General features: G+C 35.9%; 1 protein-coding gene and 1 long non-coding RNA gene across 2 annotated transcripts in view; one reads left to right on the forward strand and one right to left on the reverse strand.

Moving 5' to 3' along the window:
- Positions 1-1,710: 1,710 nt before the first annotated feature.
- The window catches only part of LOC107045262 (titin), a 69,889-nt gene continuing 48,349 nt past the window's right edge, over positions 1,711-23,250 (forward strand). The window contains 15 exon segments of the mRNA XM_029126613.1: positions 1,711-2,213; positions 3,383-3,422; positions 3,516-3,787; positions 3,909-5,456; positions 5,557-5,700; positions 5,951-6,208; positions 6,296-6,439; positions 6,533-6,805; positions 6,890-8,494; positions 8,604-16,597; positions 16,700-16,886; positions 17,970-19,453; positions 19,538-19,694; positions 19,788-19,954; positions 20,040-20,169. Coding sequence (XP_028982446.1) covers positions 2,090-2,213; positions 3,383-3,422; positions 3,516-3,787; positions 3,909-5,456; positions 5,557-5,700; positions 5,951-6,208; positions 6,296-6,439; positions 6,533-6,805; positions 6,890-8,494; positions 8,604-16,597; positions 16,700-16,886; positions 17,970-19,453; positions 19,538-19,694; positions 19,788-19,954; positions 20,040-20,169 — 14,527 coding nt within the window. The 5' untranslated portion in view covers positions 1,711-2,089.
- LOC114841582 lies at positions 17,000-22,796 on the reverse strand. Its single transcript, XR_003783159.1, has 3 exons — positions 21,571-22,796; positions 21,389-21,484; positions 17,000-17,375 (listed from the first exon to the last, which is right to left on the reverse strand). It is a non-coding gene; the product is annotated as an uncharacterized LOC114841582 (long non-coding RNA).

The following is a 23,250-nucleotide window of genomic DNA, read 5'->3' on the forward strand; positions in this document are numbered from 1 at the left end:
CTGAGTGAGATTTGATCATTTTTGGACATCGATAATTGAATGAAAAAAGCATTGAAGAAATTCATTTTCTCTTTTCATTTTATTTTAACAGTTCCACCATGCAATTGGATTTTCAACGAAGTTGATGATCTATGAGTAAAAATGGAAATGATGATGATGATGATGATGATGACGACGACAACCGTCCCCTTTTCACATTTCCATGGATGTATTCAAAGCAGAAGTCGCTGCAGAGACAGGGGAATTTAAAAAAGTATTAACACTCCGTTGGTCGCCCATAAATTGACTGGTAATCATCATATAATAATGATGATGATATGATGCGATTTTGAAGTTGATGATATAACAAATTTGGTGTCATATAATGCAGCGGAATTAACTTGAATGTTATTCGATAATAACACTCCTATTATACAAGACAATGGGTTTTTTTCAATACAACTCGCTTGGGTTTCCTTCAGAATATTTCAACATTGTTTACAACGACTCAGCTGCTTCACGACAACTATCATCAATATCCTAGGCTATCAAGCTATCTTTCTCTTATTAAACAATATCGAATGAATACTTCAATTTTCTACAAATAATTCATAAAATTCTCTTCGAAATGCATGGAAGTTTAATACTGATTCATTTCTGTAATCCTTGTGGTAAGTATCAAAAATAGACTGTAAAGTAATCTTGGAATGTGTATAGGATAATATGAGTCCATGTTCCAAAAATAAAAGGAAACATAACAGCTCTTGGTTTTGGTATGGACAACTACACTAAATTCTCGCATTTCTTGATTATTGAATCACCACAAGAAAAGTCATTAATTATTCTGTAAACGTATAAAATACCGTTTAAATGGAACATTTTTTATTATAAGAGTTTTTTCTACTCTTATCAATGTTTATTTACATATTTCCTATTAAGAGGTAGCTAGAGTGGATTTCAGTTTCGTCGTGCGTGGAAACTACGCATCCATTATATGTTCTCCTTTCATGTGCACCTGGTCGTTGAAACATAATTGAATATGTGAGAATGTAATACGAGAATGTAATACTGAAACATGAAACACTACATATCGCGTGCACAAGAAAAATGGGAAAGCAATGTAGGATTTTTTTTCACACAATTCGTAAAGAATATATATGAAATAAAATAATATAATTATTCAAGGATATAGTATTACAAAAATGACATATAGTCACAATAATTATTTGAGTAATTTATGCTACTTTGACAATACTGTGCAAACAAATACAGGGTAATGTGAGGATCTTCAAGAATTCCAAAGTGAAAGAAAAGCAGTAGGTGAAAAGCCATAATCGTACTCATGAATGTAAATACAATGAAAGAAATGAATGAGTACATCTTAATGTTATTAATTCATGTGTAAATTGTTCACGTTACGCATTCATACCGATATGCACGTTATGTCTTTATGTTTGTCGCCTTTATTTTGATCCATAGATAATTATATATAATTTTATTATAAATGCAGTAATATTTATTTCAAAACCGAACATCTTAAAATTCATTATTAAGTGATTTTTTGGTTTTCCATTATTAGCCATAATAGCACTGGAAAAGAAGAATATATCCCCTCTTGTTGACTCTTTCACTCCCTCTCTGTAACCGAGTTATAATCTAACGCGCGAGCGCATAGCCGCCAACAAGGCCAGGATAGCTCATCGAGTTACCGGCATCATCGCGATTCGCATTCGATCGACGTCTTGGTTTAAAAGGGTAACACGGGGAAATTTTCCATTTCTTCTCGATTATGACCTGACTCTTGATAATAGCAAATACAGTTTAATTTAAAAACAATTGACACCGTAACTATAGATAAACCTAACTAGTTTTCGTGTTTCAATATTTATTTACAATAATACTTGAAAAAAAAACGAGAATTTTATAAAGAGTCCAGAAGAGAAGTATCATCTCGCCCAACGAACGAAATAAAAGTTGATGTTTTCTCAGTGTTATCATCTGTGTTCATTGTGCGTGTCCATTGAAAAGAAGGGATTAGTCTTTATGATCCAGTGACTTTGCATCTGGCAGACAGGTTTATAATTCATAATTAGCAATAATCACTTTCAAAATGAAGCGGCAAACATCGCAAAACCAGCAGCAACAGCAAGAACAGAGGCTGATTCAAGAGCAGTATACCCATCACCATACAGAAAGACAAATTACGAGACAGGAAATCGTCAGTCAGCAGAGAGGTCGGTTCAGTTTTTATGAAGTAGTTGTTCGAAACTAATTGATTCCCAATTAAAATTGAGCGTCGCTACAGTAATATTTTTCTTTCAAGTGCATTCTTTGACAAATATGTTGATGAGCAATTTTGTGGTGGCCTGTGCGTTACCAGTAGTAAATTAATATTTTTAATATAACTTTTGAAGATAATATTTTTTTACTACAACTCGTCAATATTGTATGAGTTTTTTGTTGTTTTTTTTTTTATCGTTGCAAGGGACTCTATTTTTGAACAAGAGCATGAAATGCATTCTACGCAGTCTTCTCCCAAAAATAGAGCCTCGGTGGAACATTTTGGAATTTTTTCCATTTTATGAAAAATACGTTTTTTCAGTTTGATGGCTGATAGCAATTTGGGAATTATTCTTTAATAGCATGATATATATTGAATAAAATTTTTGTTAAAAGTCTGATTTTTATTGGCAAATTTACATTTCTCTAAAAAATTAGACTATATTTCAGTGCTAAGTATAATGAATTTTTATACAATTCATGCATGCTGTTTGAGAATAATTCAAATGGATGATATGTATCCAGTAAGACTCAAATAAAAATGATTATTAAGACAATAAGTCTCAAACGGAAGACACGTTTCATTATATATGTATCACAAATGAACCGTTCGTGTAAAGATAGTTGCTCCTAAAATGGTTCCCGGTAACGTGATCTCGTCGCATAAAAATAGTCTACCAGTCAGCCAGTTACTGTATCCCTCTAACATCCAGTTGCGATGCGATGTCATTTTATATATGTATACTTTCTTTTTTTTATTATTATTATTTATTACTAGTTATGCATTCCCTATATATTGTATGACCATCAAATTAAAAAATTAATTGGAGGGAATTTTTTTTTCCAAGAAAACTATAGACATGCAATTGTACCCGTACAGAAAACGGAATATATGTGAAATATATGTCAATTATATGCACATATATTTTGGCGAAAAATGCAATATGTCACATATATGTCACGTATAATTATTTGCATATATTTTTTTCCGTGAGGGTAGTTTTCGTACTGTTAATTCTCTATACGGAATTTGGTACTGAATAGTCCTTATCGAGAGGTAAATCATTATACCACTCGCATTCTCCATGGAATGTCGATTGTAACTGGAAGTTTTCTTTTGCAGTACAAGGTGAAGTGATTATGACAACAACATCAGCTCCTCGGTAAATATTTTTCATTTAAAAGTTATCCATAAATATCATTATAATTTTCTCTGTACATTATTAATACATGACAAATGATTGCGAATAATGTAGTATTGTTGGTGGGCCTGGAGAATCAGCGCCGGTGTTCGAGAAAATATTCAAAGATGCACGATTTGCTCAAGGAGGAAATGCCATTTTTGAGGGGCGAATTCGTGGTAATCCTAAACCAACTGTTACTTGGACTCATGAGAATAAACCACTTCACCAATCTCAGAAAGTTCAAATGTCATATAATGAGACAAGTGGTGATGTCATCCTACAAATCAATCAAATTGGACCTGGTGATGAAGGAGAATATACTTGCAATGCTCGAAACCCTCTAGGTATTAAAATGAATGATAATTTCATTTTTACTACAGCTTGAGATATTGAAAATATTAATACTAATGATATATAATACTGATAATAATAAATAACTAACACACGTATTGATGTATATTTTAGGGGAAGCTATTTGTGCAGTTTGCATTCAACCAGAGGGATTTGGGCAAATGCCGAAGCAATCACAGAAAGACTATCAGCAGCGTTATTCTCAAACTACTGATAAACGATTCATTAACGGCTCCACTACAACTTCTACTACTACCACCACTATTGAAGATTTCAAAGTGGACACATTTGAGTATCGACTACTTCGGGAAAAAGACTTTCGTGAATCCAATACTCGTCGTTATATTGGGGAGACGGACGCCTTGATATCGACTAATGTGGAGAGAAATTTAGGTCCTATTGCACCTCCAGAATTTGGACAAAAATTACGAAGTTCAAAATTGTTTGAAGGTTCTGATGCAGTCTTTACCACAAAATTATCGGGGAATCCCAAAGTTAGACCAACGTGGTTCAAAGATGGTCAAAGAGTTAGGAACTCTCAACGTATTGAAACTTGTTACTCCAATCAGCAGGCTACTTTGCGAATTAAGAATGTTACCCAAGGAGATAGTGGTCATTATACTCTACTCGCTGAAAACCCTCAAGGATGTACAGCTAGTTCAGCTTATCTTGCGATTGAACCAACAGATCAAACTGATTATGTTCAGAAGGAATCGTTAAAAACAATTGAAACTCTTGTGAATATCGGTGCAAGTGGTGGCCCTGATAGTGACAAAGCTTTGGCACCCAACTTTGTAAGAACTTGTGTAGATCGTGATGTAACAGAGGGTAAAATGACAAGGTTTGACTGTCGTGTTACTGGTAAGCCCTATCCAGAAGTAACATGGTATATCAATGGACAGCCGGCGGTAAATGATACGACTCATAAAATTTTGGTAAATGAGAGTGGTAGTAATTCACTAATGATAACTAATGTCACACGATCAGATGCCGGAATTATAACGTGTGTTGCCAAAAACAAAGCCGGTGAAACTACGTTCAAGTGTAATCTTCATGTGATTGAAAAGGAGCAAGTAGTTGCACCTAAATTCGTGGAGCGATTTACAACGACTAATGTTAAGGAGGGGGAACCAGTGATTTTTAGTGCAAGAGCTGTTGGTACTCCAATACCTCGTATAATTTGGCAAAAAGATGGTGTACCAATAGTAGCTGGATCTGATGTTTCTATAACAATCGATGGTAATGGAGCTTCAACTCTTGATATACCATATGCTAAATTATCTGATGCTGCTTGGTATCAGTGTACAGCCCAAAATATTGCTGGTTCAACAGCGACTCGCGCAAGACTGTTCGTTGAGACATTCAAAGAAAGCACAACCCCGGAACCAAGACGCTTGAATTTACCTCGACCGACTAAAGTTATCGAACCAGAACCTGCACCTGGCCCGGAAGTGATTTACCTGAGACACGTAGAACGTGCCAAACCCCATCTGCCTCCTGCTGAACAAGATAAAATTTATCCACCTCCATGTTTTATTGTTCCATTGAAGGATATACATCAAATTGAAGGTGGGCGTATTCACTTCGAGGCCAGAATCGAACCGGTGGGCGACCCAACAATGAGGGTCGAATGGTACGTCAATGGAAGATCTCTGGAAGCTAGTGAGTATATACATACATATATGCATTTATCATCACTAGAATATTCACTAATTGTTACTTTTTTCGTGCACGACTATTCATTTTTCTTTCTTTTCATGAGGCTCTCGAGCTACAGCCCTCTTTAGATTCGGCTTCATCTCATTGGAGTTGATTAGCGTACTTCTTCAAGATAGTGGTGAATATGTCTGTCGCGTCGTAAGTTCTTCTGGCTTTGTCGAATCGCGTGCTAATGTCAGTATTACTGGTGAGTAAAAAGAAATTCAAGGCTCCCGCCAGCAATTTCTTAATAATGTACTTATGATGATGATAATAATAATAATAATAATAATAATAATAATAATAATAATAATAATAATAATAAAGAAGTTTGTATCGCTTAGCTTGATGGGCGGTTTTCGAGGTGAAGTCGGAACCCTGGAGGATTGTTCAGCCATGTCATTTACGAGTTGAAAAAAAAATGAATAAATAAATAATAATAAATGTATGTATTTCAGCGCGTGAGACAATCGAACAAACTAGTCAACATCCAGACAGTCTACATTACATTCAACAGCTTGAGGATTCCTCCAAGTATCAAAGACAAGAAAGTGTAGAAGAAGTTTCATCTCAACGACCCGTATTTATTCGGCCACTGCAACACCTTGGAGAATTACAAGAAGGGAGAAATGCACATTTTGAAGCTCAATTAACTCCCGTCAGTGATCCTACAATGAAAGTTGAGTGGTACAAAGACGGAAAACCAATTACAGCTAGTGAGTACACCAATTCAATATCATTGTTATGAAATATATTTGAAAATTTTTTTCATACAGATAATATATTCAACTTTTCTTTTTCAGGTTCAAGAATCACGACAATCTTCAACTTCGGTTACGTCTCATTGAACATCATGCACCTACGGGTTGAAGATGCTGGTTCTTATTCAGTACGAGCTGTGAATCGTTCAGGAGATGCAATAAGTAATGGATCTCTTCATGTCTTTGGTAATCTTTTAAATATTTTATAATCGAGAGTGAATCAGTCAAGTCATCAATGTGTAATTGTATATATATATATATATGTTCAATTGGTTTTAGCTCGCACCAGTGTAACAAGTGATCTTGGAATACCTGAACAACAGAAATATATTGAAGCTACGGAAGAGCTGGAAGCTTATCAACAAAATTTGCATAAAAAATATGTAATGGAGCAACCAGAACTAACGAATCCACCGGAATTTAAATCACCGATTAAAGATCAAATTAATATTCGCGAAGGGGGATTTTCTCATTTTGAGGCTCGTTTAGAGCCAGTGAATGATCCCGATCTTAGAGTTGAATGGCTCAAAGATGGTTGCCCAGTAGAAGCTAGTGAGTTTGATTTTTAGATAACAAATATTTTCATAATTTCTAATATAGTTAATTCAATCAACATTTCATCTTTATGTATTTAAGGTTCGAGAATAACGACATTTTTCAACTTTGGTTATGTTGCACTCACTTTAAAACACGTTACAATCCATGATGTTGGTATGTATACGTGCCGTGCTTACAACAAAGTAGGGGAAGCCCGTACCAGTGCTCAACTGAGCGTAATAAATAAGAATGACATAATTTATGATAGCCAGCATCCGCAGGGTTTACAAAAAATTCAAAATCTCGAAGATTCTAGCCGTTATTCACGTCAAGTCCGAGAAGATATCCAAGTAATTGAAAAACCTCGGTTCTTAGGATCTCTAAAAGGCACAAATAAAATTGTAGAGGGGCAACGAGCCCATTTTGAAGCACGAGTAGAACCCCAAAGCGATTTAACGATGAAAATTGAATGGTATCATAATGGTAAATCCATTAGTGCTGCTAATAGGATACAAACATATCACGATTTTGGCTATGTTGCTATTGACATACTTCAGGTGCGCCCTGAAGATGCTGGTACTTATACAGTGATAGCCAGAAATGCATCTGGTGAAGCTAGTCTTCAAGGAACAATGACTGTTGAAACACGCCATGATATTGACACCAGCAGCGTTCATCGTGGAATTTATGAAAAGACTCAACGTCTAGAAGAGTCGAAATTTGTTGAACCTCAATATAACATCGAAGAAATTTCTAAATCAAAACCTATATTCATTCAACCACTCAGTGATCCAAAACCAGTGAGTGAGGGAAAAAATATTCATCTCGAATGTCGCTTGGAGCCCATGGGCGATCCTACAATGCGTGTCGAATGGTTTCACAATGGACGTCCAGTAACAGTTGGCTCCAGATTTCGAACTTATTATGACTTTGGTTTTGTAGCACTCGACATTGTCCATGCAATTGCATTAGATTCTGGTGAGTACACTGTTAGGGCGACAAATCATCTTGGCAGTGCTCACACTTCTGCTTGTGTTAGAGTTATTGCTAAATCAGACATTGTAACTGATACACAAAATGAACAATCCCTCGAACAAATACAAATGTTAGAAGATAGTTCCAAATACCGCAGACATATTCAAGAGGATGTCACAGTTGTTCAAGCTCCGCAATTTACGCGACCGCTTCATAATATTGAAACTGTAGAATTGACGAATGTACATCTTGAGTGCCGCCTTCAACCGATTGGCGATCCTTCAATGAGAGTTGATTGGTTTGTCAATGGTCAAGCTGTAACGACTGGTCATCGCTTCCGACCGTCCTATGAATTTGATTATGTAGCTCTCGATATACTTGGAGTTTATCCTGAAGATTCAGGAGTTTATACATGTCAAGCACGGAATCAACTTGGTGAAGCTGTAACTTCATGCTCAGTACGGGTTCATGCTAAACAAAAATTATTATTGGACAGTCAACATCCTGAGGGATTAGAGAGAATTCAATATTTGGAGGATTCCTCCAGGTATAAGAAACGCGATATTATTGATGAATGCGTCAATGTCAAACCTAAATTCATTACTACACCAAAGAATCAAGAGAATCTTCGAGAAGGTCAGCATGCACACTTTGAATGCAAACTCGAGCCAGTAACAGATTCCAATTTGAAGGTAGAGTGGTTCAAGAATGGACGTCCAGTCACAATAGGTAATTGAATTCTTCTATTGAAAAAAAAAAAACATGAAAAAACTTGAAAAATATATATTTCAGTATTCATATCATAATTTTTCCATTAATATTACCATGTTATTTTCAGGACACCGATTCCGCCCCATTCACGACTTTGGTTATGTAGCACTTGATGTAATTGATTTGATTGCTGAGGATTCCGGAACTTATACATGCCGGGCGGTAAATCTTGTTGGCAGTGATGAAGTTACTTGTGTCTTGACTTGTCGTTCAACAGCGCAAATTCTCACTAATACTCAAAATGAAATGGGATTAGAGCGAATTCATTATCTTGAGGATCGTTCTAAATATCGTCGTCATGAAGACATTGAAGAAACTACAACTCAGGCGCCGATTTTCACAACATCTCTTAAGAATGTAGAAATTAAAGAGGGTCAACGTGCGCATTTCGAATGCCGACTTATTCCTGTTTCTGATGCAACAATGACAGTTCAGTGGTTCCACAATAATATACCAGTCAAAGCTGGCTCACGATTTGTTGAAACCAATAGTTTTGGATTTGTTGCATTAGATATTATGTATGCTTACCCCGAAGATTCGGGTACCTATACATGCCGGGCAAAGAATGCCATTGGGGAAGCTATGACATCGGCAACAGCAGTTGTTCATTCAAAGAAATCAATTTATATGGAGTCTCAGCGCGAACAAGTGCTACAACGTCTTCAACATTTAGAAGATAGTTCGAGATATCAAAGAAGGCAAGTGCAGGAGGAAAAAGTGAGCCAAGCACCAGTGTTCACAATGCCAATAAAAGATCTCCGGGTAGCTGAGAACCAAGCTGCACACTTTGAAGCACGAGTCATTCCTGTAGGTGACTCTAGACTGAAGGTTGAATGGCTCCGTAATGGTGTACCCATTGAAGCCTCTAATCGCATTACTACGATGCATGATTTTGGATATGTTGCATTAAATATGAAATATGTTAATCCCGAAGATTCTGGAACTTATACATGCAGAGCTATTAATGATCTCGGTGAAGCTGTGACATCTGCAACATTATTTGTACAATCTAAAGCAGCCCTTCAACTTGAGTCACAACATGAAACAGCATTATCCAAAATTCAACATCTTGAGGATACAAATAGATATCAAAGGTGTGAGGAAGAGGAAGTAACTACTAATGAAAAGCCTCGTTTTACAGTTAAATTGAATGGACCAACAAATTTAGTAGAAGGACAAAGCGCACACTATGAATGTCGCATTGAACCTTATCCCGATAATACAATGAAAGTGGAATGGTTTCACAATGGTAAGCCATTATCAACCGGTCACCGATATAGAACAACATGTGATTTTGGGTTTGCATCGCTGGATGTATTGACTGTTTATCCTGAAGATTCTGGCACATACATTTGCCAAGCTACAAATAAACTCGGATCCGAACAAAGTTCTATCCAACTCTCCGTTAAATCTCGAGCATCAATTAGCCATGAAACTCAACATGAAAATGCTTTAAAGAAAATCCAATATCTTGAAGATGACTCACGATACAAACGCGTTGATCGTGAGGAGACTGTAATTGCTGAAAAGCCGAAATTCGGCCGACCTCTGAAAAATATTGAACATTTGGCTGAAGGCAAGAGTGCTCATTTAGAGGCTACTCTAACTCCTGTTAATGATCCAACTATGGTTGTAGAATGGTATCGAGATGGAAAACCAATACCGCAAGGTCATAAATTTAAAACTACTTATGATTTTGGATATGTGGCGTTGGATATATTATATGCATATCCAGAAGATTCTGGTACTTATATGTGTAAAGCAAGAAATGCTGCAGGAGAAGCTGTTACAACTTGTGTCATTGGTATTGATTCTAAACAATCTTTATATTTAGATACTTTGGATTCTCAAAGACTGGAAAAGATTCGTCAACTCGAATCAGTTGAAGTGAAGGAAATCGTTGAAAAAGAAATAGTCCACCAGAAACCAGTGTTCTTGACAGCTTTGAACAATTTAGATCATTTAAAAGAAGGTGAACACGCTCATCTGGAATGTCGGGTCGAACCATTGAATGATGCTAATCTTCGAATTGAATGGTTTGTCAATGGTATTGCGGTGAAAACTGGACATCGTTTTCGTAAAACTCATGATTTTGGCTACGTTGCTTTGGATATTCTCTATGCATACTCAGAAGATTCCGGTACATATATGTGTAAAGCAACAAATCTTGCTGGTGAAGCTGTTAATACATGTACGATAAAAGTAGGTTCCCGTCGGAATATACTTTTAGATACTCAACATCCAGATGGATTGGAAAAGATTCGTGAACTTGAAGCTCAAGGACATCCAGCTCGATTGGAAATAGAAGAGCCACTATTATCACCACCACGATTTATAACAGAATTGCGTGGAACTAGCCAAATATATGAGGGTCAAACAGCACATTTCGAGTGTCAAATTGAACCATTACATGATGCTAATTTACGTATTGAATTTTACCACAATGGAAAACCTCTCCCTTCGGCGTCTCGGTTACATATAACATTTGACTTTGGTTATGCCGCACTAGACATAACTCATGCTGTACCAGAAGATGCTGGTGAATATTCAGTTCGTGCAATCAATGCTTTAGGACAGTGTGAATCATCAATTAGCCTCGTTGTCATTCCGCGAGATGGTATTATTCAAGATTCTCAGAGACCTGAGGGTCTTGAAAAGATTCGTGAATTGGAATCACATGAACCTTGGAAAAGACCAGAAATAACGGAAGCTGTTACTAAACAACGACCTGTATTTACTCAGCCGTTGCAAAATATTGATAGAATTATAGAAGATCATACAGCTCATTTTGAATGCCGTTTGATACCAGTTGGGGATTCATCTCTCAAAGTTGAATGGTTTAGAAATGAAAAACCTCTGCAGGATAGTTCTCGAATAACAAGAGTTCATGATTTTGGATTCGTTTCGTTGGATATTGGACATGTACGAGAAGAAGACCAAGGAATTTACATGTGTCGTGCATCTAATCCACTTGGTGAAGCAGTTACAACAGCTTCAATGACAATTCAAGGTAAAGCTAGTATTTTACTTGATACACAACATCCTGAAGCACAACAAAAAATTGCACAACTAGAAGCTGCCAAGCCCATGCGGCCTGATGAACCTGACAAGAAATTCGATAAGCCAATTTTTACACAATTGTTAATTGGTCCTAATGAATTATGGGAAGGACAAATTGCACATTATGAATGCCGTGTTGTACCTGTTGGAGATCCTAATCTTCGATTCGAATGGTATATAAATGGTGTAGAACTCAAGATGGGTTCTCGTTTTCATATGAATCACGACTTTGGATTTGTTACATTGGACATTTCAAATGTAATAGCTGAAGATTCAGGTGTATATTCGTGCAAAGCAATAAACAATTCCGGTGATGCGGTGTCATCAATATCTTTAAAGGTTAAAGCTAAATCTGCCATTGATAAAGACTCCATTCAACCCGATGCCTGGCAGAAGATTCAACTCAAAGAAGCAGAAATGAATAAAGTTCCTGAAATGTTTATTGATACAACTCCACAACAGGCACCAGTTTTTACAACTCACCTAAAGAGTTATGATAAATTGCAGGAAGGCCAGCATATATATTTAGAAGCACAAATTGAACCACGTGCTGATCCTCATTTACGTACTGAATGGTTCAAGAATGGTGTTTCTCTTCAAACTGGGACTAGACTGCGTAGTACATTCGATTTTGGCTTGGTGACTCTTTCTATTAATGGATTGAGAGCCGATGATTCAGCAATTTATACATGCAGAGCTACGAATTTACTTGGTGAGGCAGTATCAACGTGCAGATTAAAAATTGATGATCGCCATTGGCTTTTAGGTGATACTCTACATCCAGATGCTCTGCCAAAAATTAGTAAATTAGAAGAACCTATAGTGGGACTAATTGAACAATCTGAGCCAACTTATGAAGAGCCTGTATTTATTACTCATTTGAATAATGTTGAATGTACAGAGGGCGATAATATTCACTTTGAATGTAACGTTGAGCCGTCGAAAGATCCAACAATGAAAATTGAATGGTTTATCAATGGTAAACCTATTCCAACTGGTGCCAGATTTAAATCAACATATGATTTTGGTTATGTTGCATTAGATATCAATCATACATATGAAGAGGATTCTGGTGTAATTACAGTAAAAGCTACCAATTCCAAGGGTTCTGCATTAACTACAGGAACATTGAAATGCACAAGTAAACAGAATATTTATCTACAGACTCAGCATCCTCAGGGTGAAGCTGGTTTAGAAAAAATCCAGGAAGCTGATGAAGCAATGCGAATGAAATCCAAACGACCTGATGATGCTCCTGATCATGAATTTGGACAGCCTATTTGGACAGTACCACTGCAATCCGAATTCAAACTCAGCGAAACCGATGCTCTACATTTGGAAGGCCAAGTAGAACCAAAAGATGATCCGAATCTCAAAATTGAATGGTATTTCAATGGTAAAGCATTAGCTCATGGTACACGATATAAAATGACTAGTGACTTTGGTTTTGTCACATTAGATGTTTGTGATGTTTATGAGCGAGATACGGGAATTTATACGTGCAAAGCTTACAATAAATCTGGAGAGGCTTTTACCTCGACAACAGTATTTTGTTCCAGTAATGAAAATATTATTGAAAAATCACAACATCCGAAAGGTAAAGAGGGGCTTGAAGCTATTCAGGATCTTGAAGAATCTCTCAAGAGGCAAGAAAAAAAGCCAGCAGAAGTCGATGAAGCTCATCCACCAGTTTTTACATCGCAATTTGAAAATCTTATGAATTTATCAGAAGGAGAAATTGCCCATTTCGAAGCATCTTTAACACCCACCGGTGATCAAACAATGAAGGTTGAATGGTTTTATAATGGTAAAACACTTGAAGCTAGTCATAGAACGAGAACAGTATATGCCTTTGGTATGGTTGTACTAGAAGTTCTTGGAACTAAAATTGATGATTCAGGAATTTACTCGTGTCGTGCTACAAATAAATGGGGTACTGCTGAAATTTCCGTCAAATTAGAGTGTGTTGATAAGTTTAAGGGTCAAAAGCCGAAATTTACAACCCACATACAAAGCCTTGAGGGACTGAAAGACGGTCAATCGGTACATTTCGAGTGTACATTGATACCAGTTGGTGATCCTAATATGAAAGTTGAATGGTTTCACAATAGTAAACCTTTACGTCACTCTTCGCGTTTCAAGATGGTTTCTGATTTTGGTTTTGTCGTGATGGATATTGCTGGTGTTATGTCGCACGATAGCGGTGAATACGTTTGTAAAGCTAGTAACAAATTTGGCGAAGACTTTACAAAAGCTACCATCAAATGTTTTGGAAAGAGCGGTGTTTATTTAGACTCTCTACAACCAGACTCATTAGCAAAAATTCGTGAGCTCGAAGCATACAGCGGTGAACAGTCTCATATTTCCACTATACCGAGTACAGAACCTCCGAAATTCATCACTCATATAAAAGATATTACAAAGCTAATTGAAGGACAATCTGCTCACTTCGAAGCACGTTTAACACCAGTCACTGATCCAGAGCTCAGAGTTGACTGGTATTACAATGGCAAAAAATTACCACATGGACATCGTTATAGAACTTTCCATGATTTTGGGATTGTTATTCTTGATATTCTCTATTGTTACGAAGAAAATTCAGGTATTTATGAATGTCGAGCAATCAATAAATACGGCGAGGATGTTACAAAAGCAACATTAGCTTGTCAATCTAAAACGAATTTGATTCTTGATTCACAATTGCCAAGAGGTATGGAAAAAGGATTGGAAAAAATTCAAAATCTTGAGGACTCCTTGATAAAGATGAAGGATGAAAAAGTAAGTGAGGAACGTGGAAAAGCACCAGTATTTGTTGTTCCTTTGAGTAATATAGATGAACTACGAGAGGGAGAAAGTTCCCACTTTGAAGCACGCTTGATTCCAACTGATGATCCAAAACTAAAAGTCGAATGGTTTTGGAATGGTAAACCTCTTCGGACAGGTTCACGTTTCCGGACATTTTGTGATTTTGGCTTTGTCATTTTAGAAATATCGCCAATCTATCCCGAAGATTCAGGTGAATATAGTTGTCGTGCTATCAATGAATTTGGTGAGGCAGTTACAACTTGTTCAATGAAATGTACCGGTAAACGAAGTATTATTCTTGAATCACAACTACCAAAAGGAATGGAGGGGACTATTGATAAAATAGCTGAATTGGAAGGTCTTGGTAGTGAATTGAATCAAACAGTATCGGATGATGATACCGGTAGACCGCCTGAATTTATTACTAGCCCGTCTGATTTAACATTGAGTGAAAATTCACTGGCTCATTTTGAATGTAAATTATTGCCTGTCAATGATTCAAGCATGAGAGTTGAATGGTTTCACAATGGAAAGCCACTCAATGCAGGGACTAGAATCAAAACAATTCATGATTTTGGTTTTGTTATTCTTGAAGTGTCCAATTGTTATCAGCGTGATTCAGGCTTATATACTTGTAAGGCTACAAATCGCCATGGTGAATCTACGATATCTTGTAAACTTCAAGTACGCGGACGCCAAGGTATAATACTGGAGCCTCAATTACCACCAAATTTCAAAACTGGAACTGAAAGTATTCAAAAATTAGAGGAAGCTCTTTATAAAAAGGATGAGTTGACAGCTGAAGAAGACACTCCTAATCCTCCGAAATTCATAATTGAATTGAAAGACATAGAAGTAGAAGAGTCCGCGCCCAGTCACTTTGACTGCCGAGTTGAGCCAGTAGGTGATCCAACAATGCGAATTGATTGGTTTCACAATGGTAGACCATTTGCTACAGGCTCTCGTGTTCATCAAATCAATGATTTTGGATTCATCTCTTTAGATTTATCTTATACTTATGCTAGAGATAGTGGAGAGTACGTATGTCGTGCAACGAACAAATGGGGATCAGTTAAAACCAAAGCTACTATAATTTGCAAATCTAAAAAAACCATTGATTTTGATTCACAATTACCCTCCGGAATGAGTAGTGAAAAACTCAAAGAATTGGAGCGTGGACCAGTGAGCGAGCCATTACCAGTCGAGGAGTTACCTCGGGTACCACCGAAATTCATCACTCACATTCAGTCAGTTACAGTTGAAGAATCTGAGCCTGTACGTTTTGAATGTCGAGTAGAACCCAAGGAAGATCCAACTTTACGTATTGAATGGTACAGAAATGGCAAACAAATACCTGCTGGCCATCGTTACAAAGCTATCTATGATATGGGCTTTGTATCAATGGATATTCTCTACGTTTATCCAGAAGATTCTGGCGAATATGTTTGTAAAGCTATCAATGATTGGGGAGAAGATATCACTAAGGCATCTGTATCATGTAAAACTTTACCGAATATTATTCTACAGAATCAAGTACCAAAAGGTATGAAAAAATCGGAAGCCCTTATGCAAATGGAGGCCACTATCAAGAAATATACATCTGAAGTTCATTTAACTGAGGATGATCTCTATGATTCGGAGAAAAAACAGCCTCCACGATTTGTAACTCAAATTGAAAATCAAACTGAACTGGTAGAAATGAATAGTACCAAGTTTGAATGTCAATTAGCTCCAGTGGGTGATCCAAATATGAAAGTGGAATGGTTTTTCAACGGTAAACCATTGCCCCACAAAAATCGTTTTTCACCAATCTATGATTTCGGCTATGTCGCTATGAACTTTGCATGGGTTTATCCAGAGGATAGCGGTGACTATTTATGTAGAGCAACAAATTTATATGGAATGGATGAGACAAAAGCTATCATTAAAACTTCTGGAAAGCCAGGAATTATTTATGATTCTCAATTGCCAAAGGGAATGAAGAGTATTGAAAAAATTCGGGAAATGGAATCTGCCTGGCAGGTAGCTCCTGAACAAGAAATCGAGGAAGAAAAGACTAGAGCTGCCCCTGTATTTGTGAGTAAACCTGAACCGGTACAAGTAGAGGAGAGCGATTGTTCAAGATTCTGCTGTCGTGTTACTGGGCATCCTAAACCAAGAGTCATGTGGTTAATTAATGGTCACACTGTTATCAATGTGAGTCAACTTTATGTTTTTATATATTTTTTGTATATTTGCTTATTTCATTGTTTATGCCTGAGTTTCATCATTACATCAATGTTATTCATAATATTGCAGGGATCACGGTATAAACTTATTTATGATGGCATGTACCATCTTGATATTCCAAAAACACGTCAATATGATCATGGGAAAATCGAAGTAGTAGCAAGAAATTCACTTGGTGAGACTCGATGTGAAACGACGTTGACTGTTAAACCACGCAGTGATGATTATCGGGGGGTTCTCAAAAATTCACCAAGACGTAAGTACAATACAACTCTCATTATTCAATTTATACACAGCAACACGCAAATATTGATGCTTTTTTTTTTTTCTTTCAATTTTTGAAACTATTTTATTATTTCTCGTGTTTTTATTTATCATTCTAATAGAACTATGGAAAAAAAAGAGAAAAACAAGATTGATAATTGAAGAAATTTAGTTGCAATGGGTTTCACTTAGGTCCATTTTTCAATCCTCTTTGCGAAAAACATTACAGGAAACCCAACTAATCGAAAAATGAATATTTTCATGAAAAAATTGATCATAATAATAATTTTGAATATATCTGTGGATATATACAGACATCATCAATACGACACATTAATCACATTCGGAAACAAGATAAATTAGAGACACCTACTGTTACTTCTCAATATCCCTCATTCCCTCTTCCCCTATAATTGAGCACCTGTGTAGTTGAACCTGCTGCTATTTCTCCAATGATGCTTCTGTACTGATCATCAAAATTCTGGATAATGAAATAAAAAACAACTACATTATTGTTAAATGCGACGTATAACTACTAAGAAAGCACTTCTGTCAGGTATGGATTATAATAACCACTACCCTTTAAATGCATGCATTGTAAAAACTCATAATATTTTAATTTTAAACAATTATTATTAATATCTTATTTTGCTTACATCAATGTTCGATCTTGTATTCACTGTATGTATTATGCAATCATCACGGCAATATTTTGCTTGTCTATCATGGAGAAAAAAAGTCTTTATAACTTGTCAAGCTTATGTAACCACCAAATCCCAAGAATGAATCCAATCCATTTGAATCAAATTATTAAGGAGTAAAAAAATCATTTGAAAGATTCTACATCACGAATGAGGTATTGTGTCGTATTTTTGCCCCAAATAGGAGATAATATCGATGATAGTGAGAGTATGGAAAATTGAAGTATTCTGACCAGTGTGGAATGTGCATTTGCCAAAACTAGCAATTACTCTCGGCACCTATCAATCATTGAGAATATTAACGCGCATGCTGTTTATGAATTTAGTCTAGATAATTATCAACGATATAGAATATTAATATTATTCGTAATTAGCATGGTACGATATTGAGCACACTCAATATCAATCAGACCGGACCAATACCGAACTAGAGAGAATTTTTGATGAACGACACCAAAGCATGGCTCAAAATGTAGGCATAAATACGGATCATCTCAGTCAGAAAGTGTTTAAACAACCAGACACTGATTGGCAGAAAAATGTTAAAACTATGAAAAAAGAAGATTATTATAATAAATTGATGAACCTTGAAGAGGAACAACTTTTGAAAGAGGCTCGACTGAGAGAAGCGAGCCATCAATTTGCAATTCCTGGAGAGAAGGTTATCAACAGTTCCATAGCAAAAGGAATGGCCCAACAGTATCAAGAGAACTTGTGAGTAATTGTTGATTTCTTTTCAATACCATTATACGATGCATTATAAAATAATTAAGTAATATATCAATTTCTTTATAGGAAAACTGAAAATCAAGATATATCCGTGTCTAATAAAGTAAATGTGAAAAAAGCATTTGTGACGGAAATTGATATTGATAATCGAAGACTTCAAGGGCCTGGTAAACATCCACCAGGACCCACCGAATCAGCAGTTCATGGCCGTGAAGTGCATATTGCCAAACAAAAACAAACGCAGAAGGAAATGAAAGGTGATACTGAAATAACACGTAAAATCACGGCTACTGAAACAACTGAAGTTGAACATAAAGCCACAACGCAAGAACGAATTGTTGAGGGGCCTGTTCTACCATCGAATCCTCCAGTATTTACAAAGAAAATCCAACCATGCCGTGCATTTGAGCAAGAGCAAGCGCGCTTCGAGGTAGAATTTGATGGAGATCCATTACCGAAGATTCAATGGTATCGAGAAGACTTTCCAATTAAAAATTCATCAGATCTCCAGATTTACACATTCAGCACTAAATCAGTATTGATAATCCGTCAAGTTTTTATGGAAGACTCGGGTGTATTTTCTGCTATCGCTGAAAATCGTGGCGGTAAAGCTAAGTGCAGCGCTAACCTTATTGTTGAAGAACGAAGACGACAACCTGGCAGAGGAGGCCCTATTCCACCTAGTTTTGTTACTACAATTCAAAGTACTTCTGTCACAATTGGACAACTTGCTAGATTCGACGCTAAAATTACCGGAACCAAACCTATGGATGTTTATTGGTTGAAGAATGGAAAAAAAGTTGTCGCTGATATTCGATACAAAACGTTGGAAGAAGACAATACTTATACACTTCTCATACTAGAAACGGTAGCTGAAGATAACGGACAGTATGAGTGTGTAGCCATAAATCGTGCTGGTGAAGCTCGATGTGAGGCTGAATGCACAGTGCGGGGACTTAAACCTTCATTTAGTAAGCCTTCAAAATTGACGTCCACTCAGATGGAAAAAACTCCTGTTGTTATTGAGCCCCTACAAGATGAAGTTACCAAAGAAGGGGCATCTGTTGCTTTCACCTGTAAAATTAGTGGAAAACCAAGCCCCACCGTGCAGTGGAAAAAAGGAGATAAGGTACGCATTCAGTGCAAGATAAATATTTCATTACTAGCTTTAATTGATATCAATGATATATTATATTTGTATTCTTTGATGTAGATTATCAAACCTTCTAAATATTTCCAAATGCAAAAAGAAGGCGATCAATGCACACTGAGGATTTCAGAAGCTTTCCCGGAGGACGAAGGTGTCTATAAATGTGTTGCAAAAAATTCGGCCGGAGATACCAGTACATCAGCTAATCTTCGTGTCTTACGTGAGGATCTAATATATTCTAGTTTTGAATAATTGAATGTTGCATATTTGAATTGAAATGAATTGTCTTTTTTCTCATTTAATCATCGTTTAGCACCGGAAAGTCCTGATATACTTCCGAAATTAACGCCCCTGAAAGATCAAATTGTTTCGGAAGGACAACCAGCTCAATTCAAAACACAGATTAGCCATCCAAAATTGAAGCCAACAATTCAATGGTATCGTGAAGGATTATTAATTCCACAGTCACCAGATTTTCAGGTAAATTTGAATTTGAATATGTTTCATGGTTAACGAGTATCATCCGTCTGCAGTTTGAATTCCAGAGTTTTCTATTCATTTTCAGATGATTCACGAAGGTAATAATGCAGTCCTACTGATAGCTACAACTTATGAGGAAGATTCTGGCACCTTCACATGTCGCGCTACGACTTCTGTTGGTACAGTGGAAACCTCAGCGAGGCTGGTTGTAAAAAGTAAGATATAATGAAATACACATTAATAGCTAACCCCTACAGTGTGATGATGTTAGTTTTCATTCTTTTTTCCTTTTTTTTATTCATTATTAATGAATTCGGGAAGAAATCATTGTTTGTAAAGATGGTATTCTGAAGACGAAAAACAGAATGCGGAAAAATGGAACAATGTTCAATTCTACTTCTTAGACATGTAACATTTCATCGATCTCTATATACCATTATACAAACAGTGATGTTGATATTCAGAGCAAAGAAAATGATTGCATAGTGATGATTGACAAAAACGGAATACATCGGAAAGTTGTTATTTCATTATTTCTTCTCAATATATCTTTGATTGTTTGTTACTAACCAAGGTTTAAAGAAAAAAATGGCTTGGTCCAAGTTTTATGTACACCATTAATTCCCGTTATTTGGGAGAGTTTTCTGAAGTAAAAAACAAGAGTTGGTAACTGGTTCTTTCCGTGTTTCCTACGCAAATGCTAATCATAGAATTATAATGAGAATGAATCTCAAGGTGCACATTAATAAAACAAATTAGATATTTGCCAAAATTGCAAAGTTGTTTTTCAGGTTAAAAAATGCAAAAAAAATTTAATATCACACAAAATAATACAACTTTCCTTGCTGTGCATTTGATGCATATGATTTTGTAAAATGGTGAAATACTCAGCATAATAATGTGTGAAACAGAATTATATGATATCTTTTTACCGTTACTAGTTGACGTATAAATATAAGTTCTAACATCCTATTAATGGAAAATGTTTATTGTACCATAGAAATTTATCTAAATAAAATTATAAAATTGTTGCAAAAATAAAATATCTTAATGATGAAATATTATCATGAATCATTCTGTTGAGGTATGAAAGATGTTAATCGAAATGTTCAATTTCTGCAAAACCTTTTTCTCTTGAACGTTCCTGGGTAATGAAGAATATGGGTGAATGAATAATTGTCATGTTTAGTGAAGAATGGCGATGAATATAGCAAACTATAAGTGAGCAAAAACAAAACAATATGATAATGCACTTGAATGATTTCTTGAACATTCGAAAGGCAATTCTTGCAGAAAATATACATTCTTCATAGCTGCTCACAACAAATTGGAGAATTCACAAAGAAGCCGTAGTCAAAGTGTGTCGTGTGCACTCGCCATAGCTAGAAATCTTGCATTATTTTTAACTTCTTGGTTGTGTATTACATTACCTACCTATATTTGGTCACACGTTGTAAGTAGACATGAGCACGGTCTTTCTCCCTCTTTTTCCCTCTCTCTTTCTGTACAGTACTCAAGGCTATCATCAAACTGGTGTATATATAATTTCTCATATTAGATTTCTTCTTTAAAGAAAAATTATTGATTTATTGTCATGAAAGGAAAAAATGTCTTACCTCATGTGATGTTCAACCTTTATGCCAAGTTGTTTTGCCATGTTTCTACTTTTTTTTTTATTCAATCCATGAATTGTTTTTTTATACCTGATGGGAAATAACCTATGGGATCAAGAACCCACCCAAGAAGACTGAGCAAGAATGAAAAAAATAAAATATGAATCATAAATATTCTGCATATTACGAATCATCACCAGAGTTTTACATGTATCATAGCCGGTTGTATAGATTGTGCACCAATTTCGGAAAGGGCTTCCCTGGGAAAACACTGATTCTCCGGTGATGCAGCAGTCTAGAAATAATCGGTCACATATTCGTGTCAATGGACCTTATAGCACTTCATGTGGTAAAATGGGAGAAGAAGAATCCATTACAGCGGAGGGACTTATGAATCCCCGTTTCGAAGGAAACAAAGCACAACAACAAAAATCAGAAAATAGTTGAAAAGAGAATTCAAACTTTTTCAAAATTTTTCAAATGATTGAATCATTTCCTACAAATAATCATCCTTATATTCTGCTTAAAGTTCATGTATTATTCTAAATTCTTCATTTTTTTAAATTATGGAACAAGCTCACTTATCAACAAATATTTTCCTCCTTCTAAACTTTAACGAATTACATCAGTGTTATTAGAATATTGGATGTTGAATGAGAATTTCCAATCATTTTTCTAACACTGTCAAATTTATCGATCACTGCAGAATTAATGTATTTTTTTAATATTTATCATTTCGATAATAGGGGCATAAGTTTTGGAGGAAAACTAAGGCTTTTAAGGTACAAAGAAGGCACTACCTTTCAGAAATAAAAATATCCATTGTATTCAAGATTTTCTATATTATGATTTGTTAATATAGCAGCATCTAGCTACTATATATAAGAACTATCAATAAATAAAAAGCCACAAGAATCTTGGACCACTTTTTTAATGCACAGCTTGAAATGTTTTTACGAACAAACATTTCTGTTTCGTTCAACTTTTTTCCACTTGAATAAGAAATAATGATGCACACCTTCCACTATGCTATTTTTGCCTCGGAATACTCTTATACACTTCGAATACCAGACAATAATAGGTCACAAAGTTTGATTAGTACTAGAGGATTGAAAATATTTTGTGCGCAGTATTGACAAGTCAAATACTGATTCCATTATGATGTATGGATAGCTTTCTGTGACGATGTCCAGCTGATGACTAGCAACCTTTTTGCCACAGTTGCAACTGACGTAGTGGTGAGAAATAGAATAGCCCCTCCATATTATTTTAAAGACTCGGTACATCGCTTTCCCCCACCTCACATGATGACCCTGATGGGTAAAAAAGAGTTGTAAGTGAGGAGGCGATAGGAGTGTGCAATATCTACTGTTTGACATTCTATACTGCCTAAAAATGAAATACATGACTATTTTTGTTCTTTTTTTTCAATTATTAATCAAACACTTTGAATCCAATGATACATTACAATGGCATTTCGAGCGAAGGATCACTATCGTTATTATTTTTATTATCTTTATTGTAAAATTCGGAATGTATGAATGACAATGATTAATCGTTCATAATTTGAACATAATCAATTGGAAATGCAAACAAACTTACTGAATTTTTTTTATTTAACGAAATTTTCAGAACGAGTGGGCAGTGGATATGAGACAACGATACCCGTAGACACTCATCAAC

Source organism: Diachasma alloeum, unplaced genomic scaffold (genome assembly GCF_001412515.2).
Source record: "Diachasma alloeum isolate Michigan unplaced genomic scaffold, Dall2.0 Dall_scaffold_00906, whole genome shotgun sequence".
Lineage (NCBI taxonomy): Eukaryota > Metazoa > Arthropoda > Insecta > Hymenoptera > Braconidae > Diachasma > Diachasma alloeum.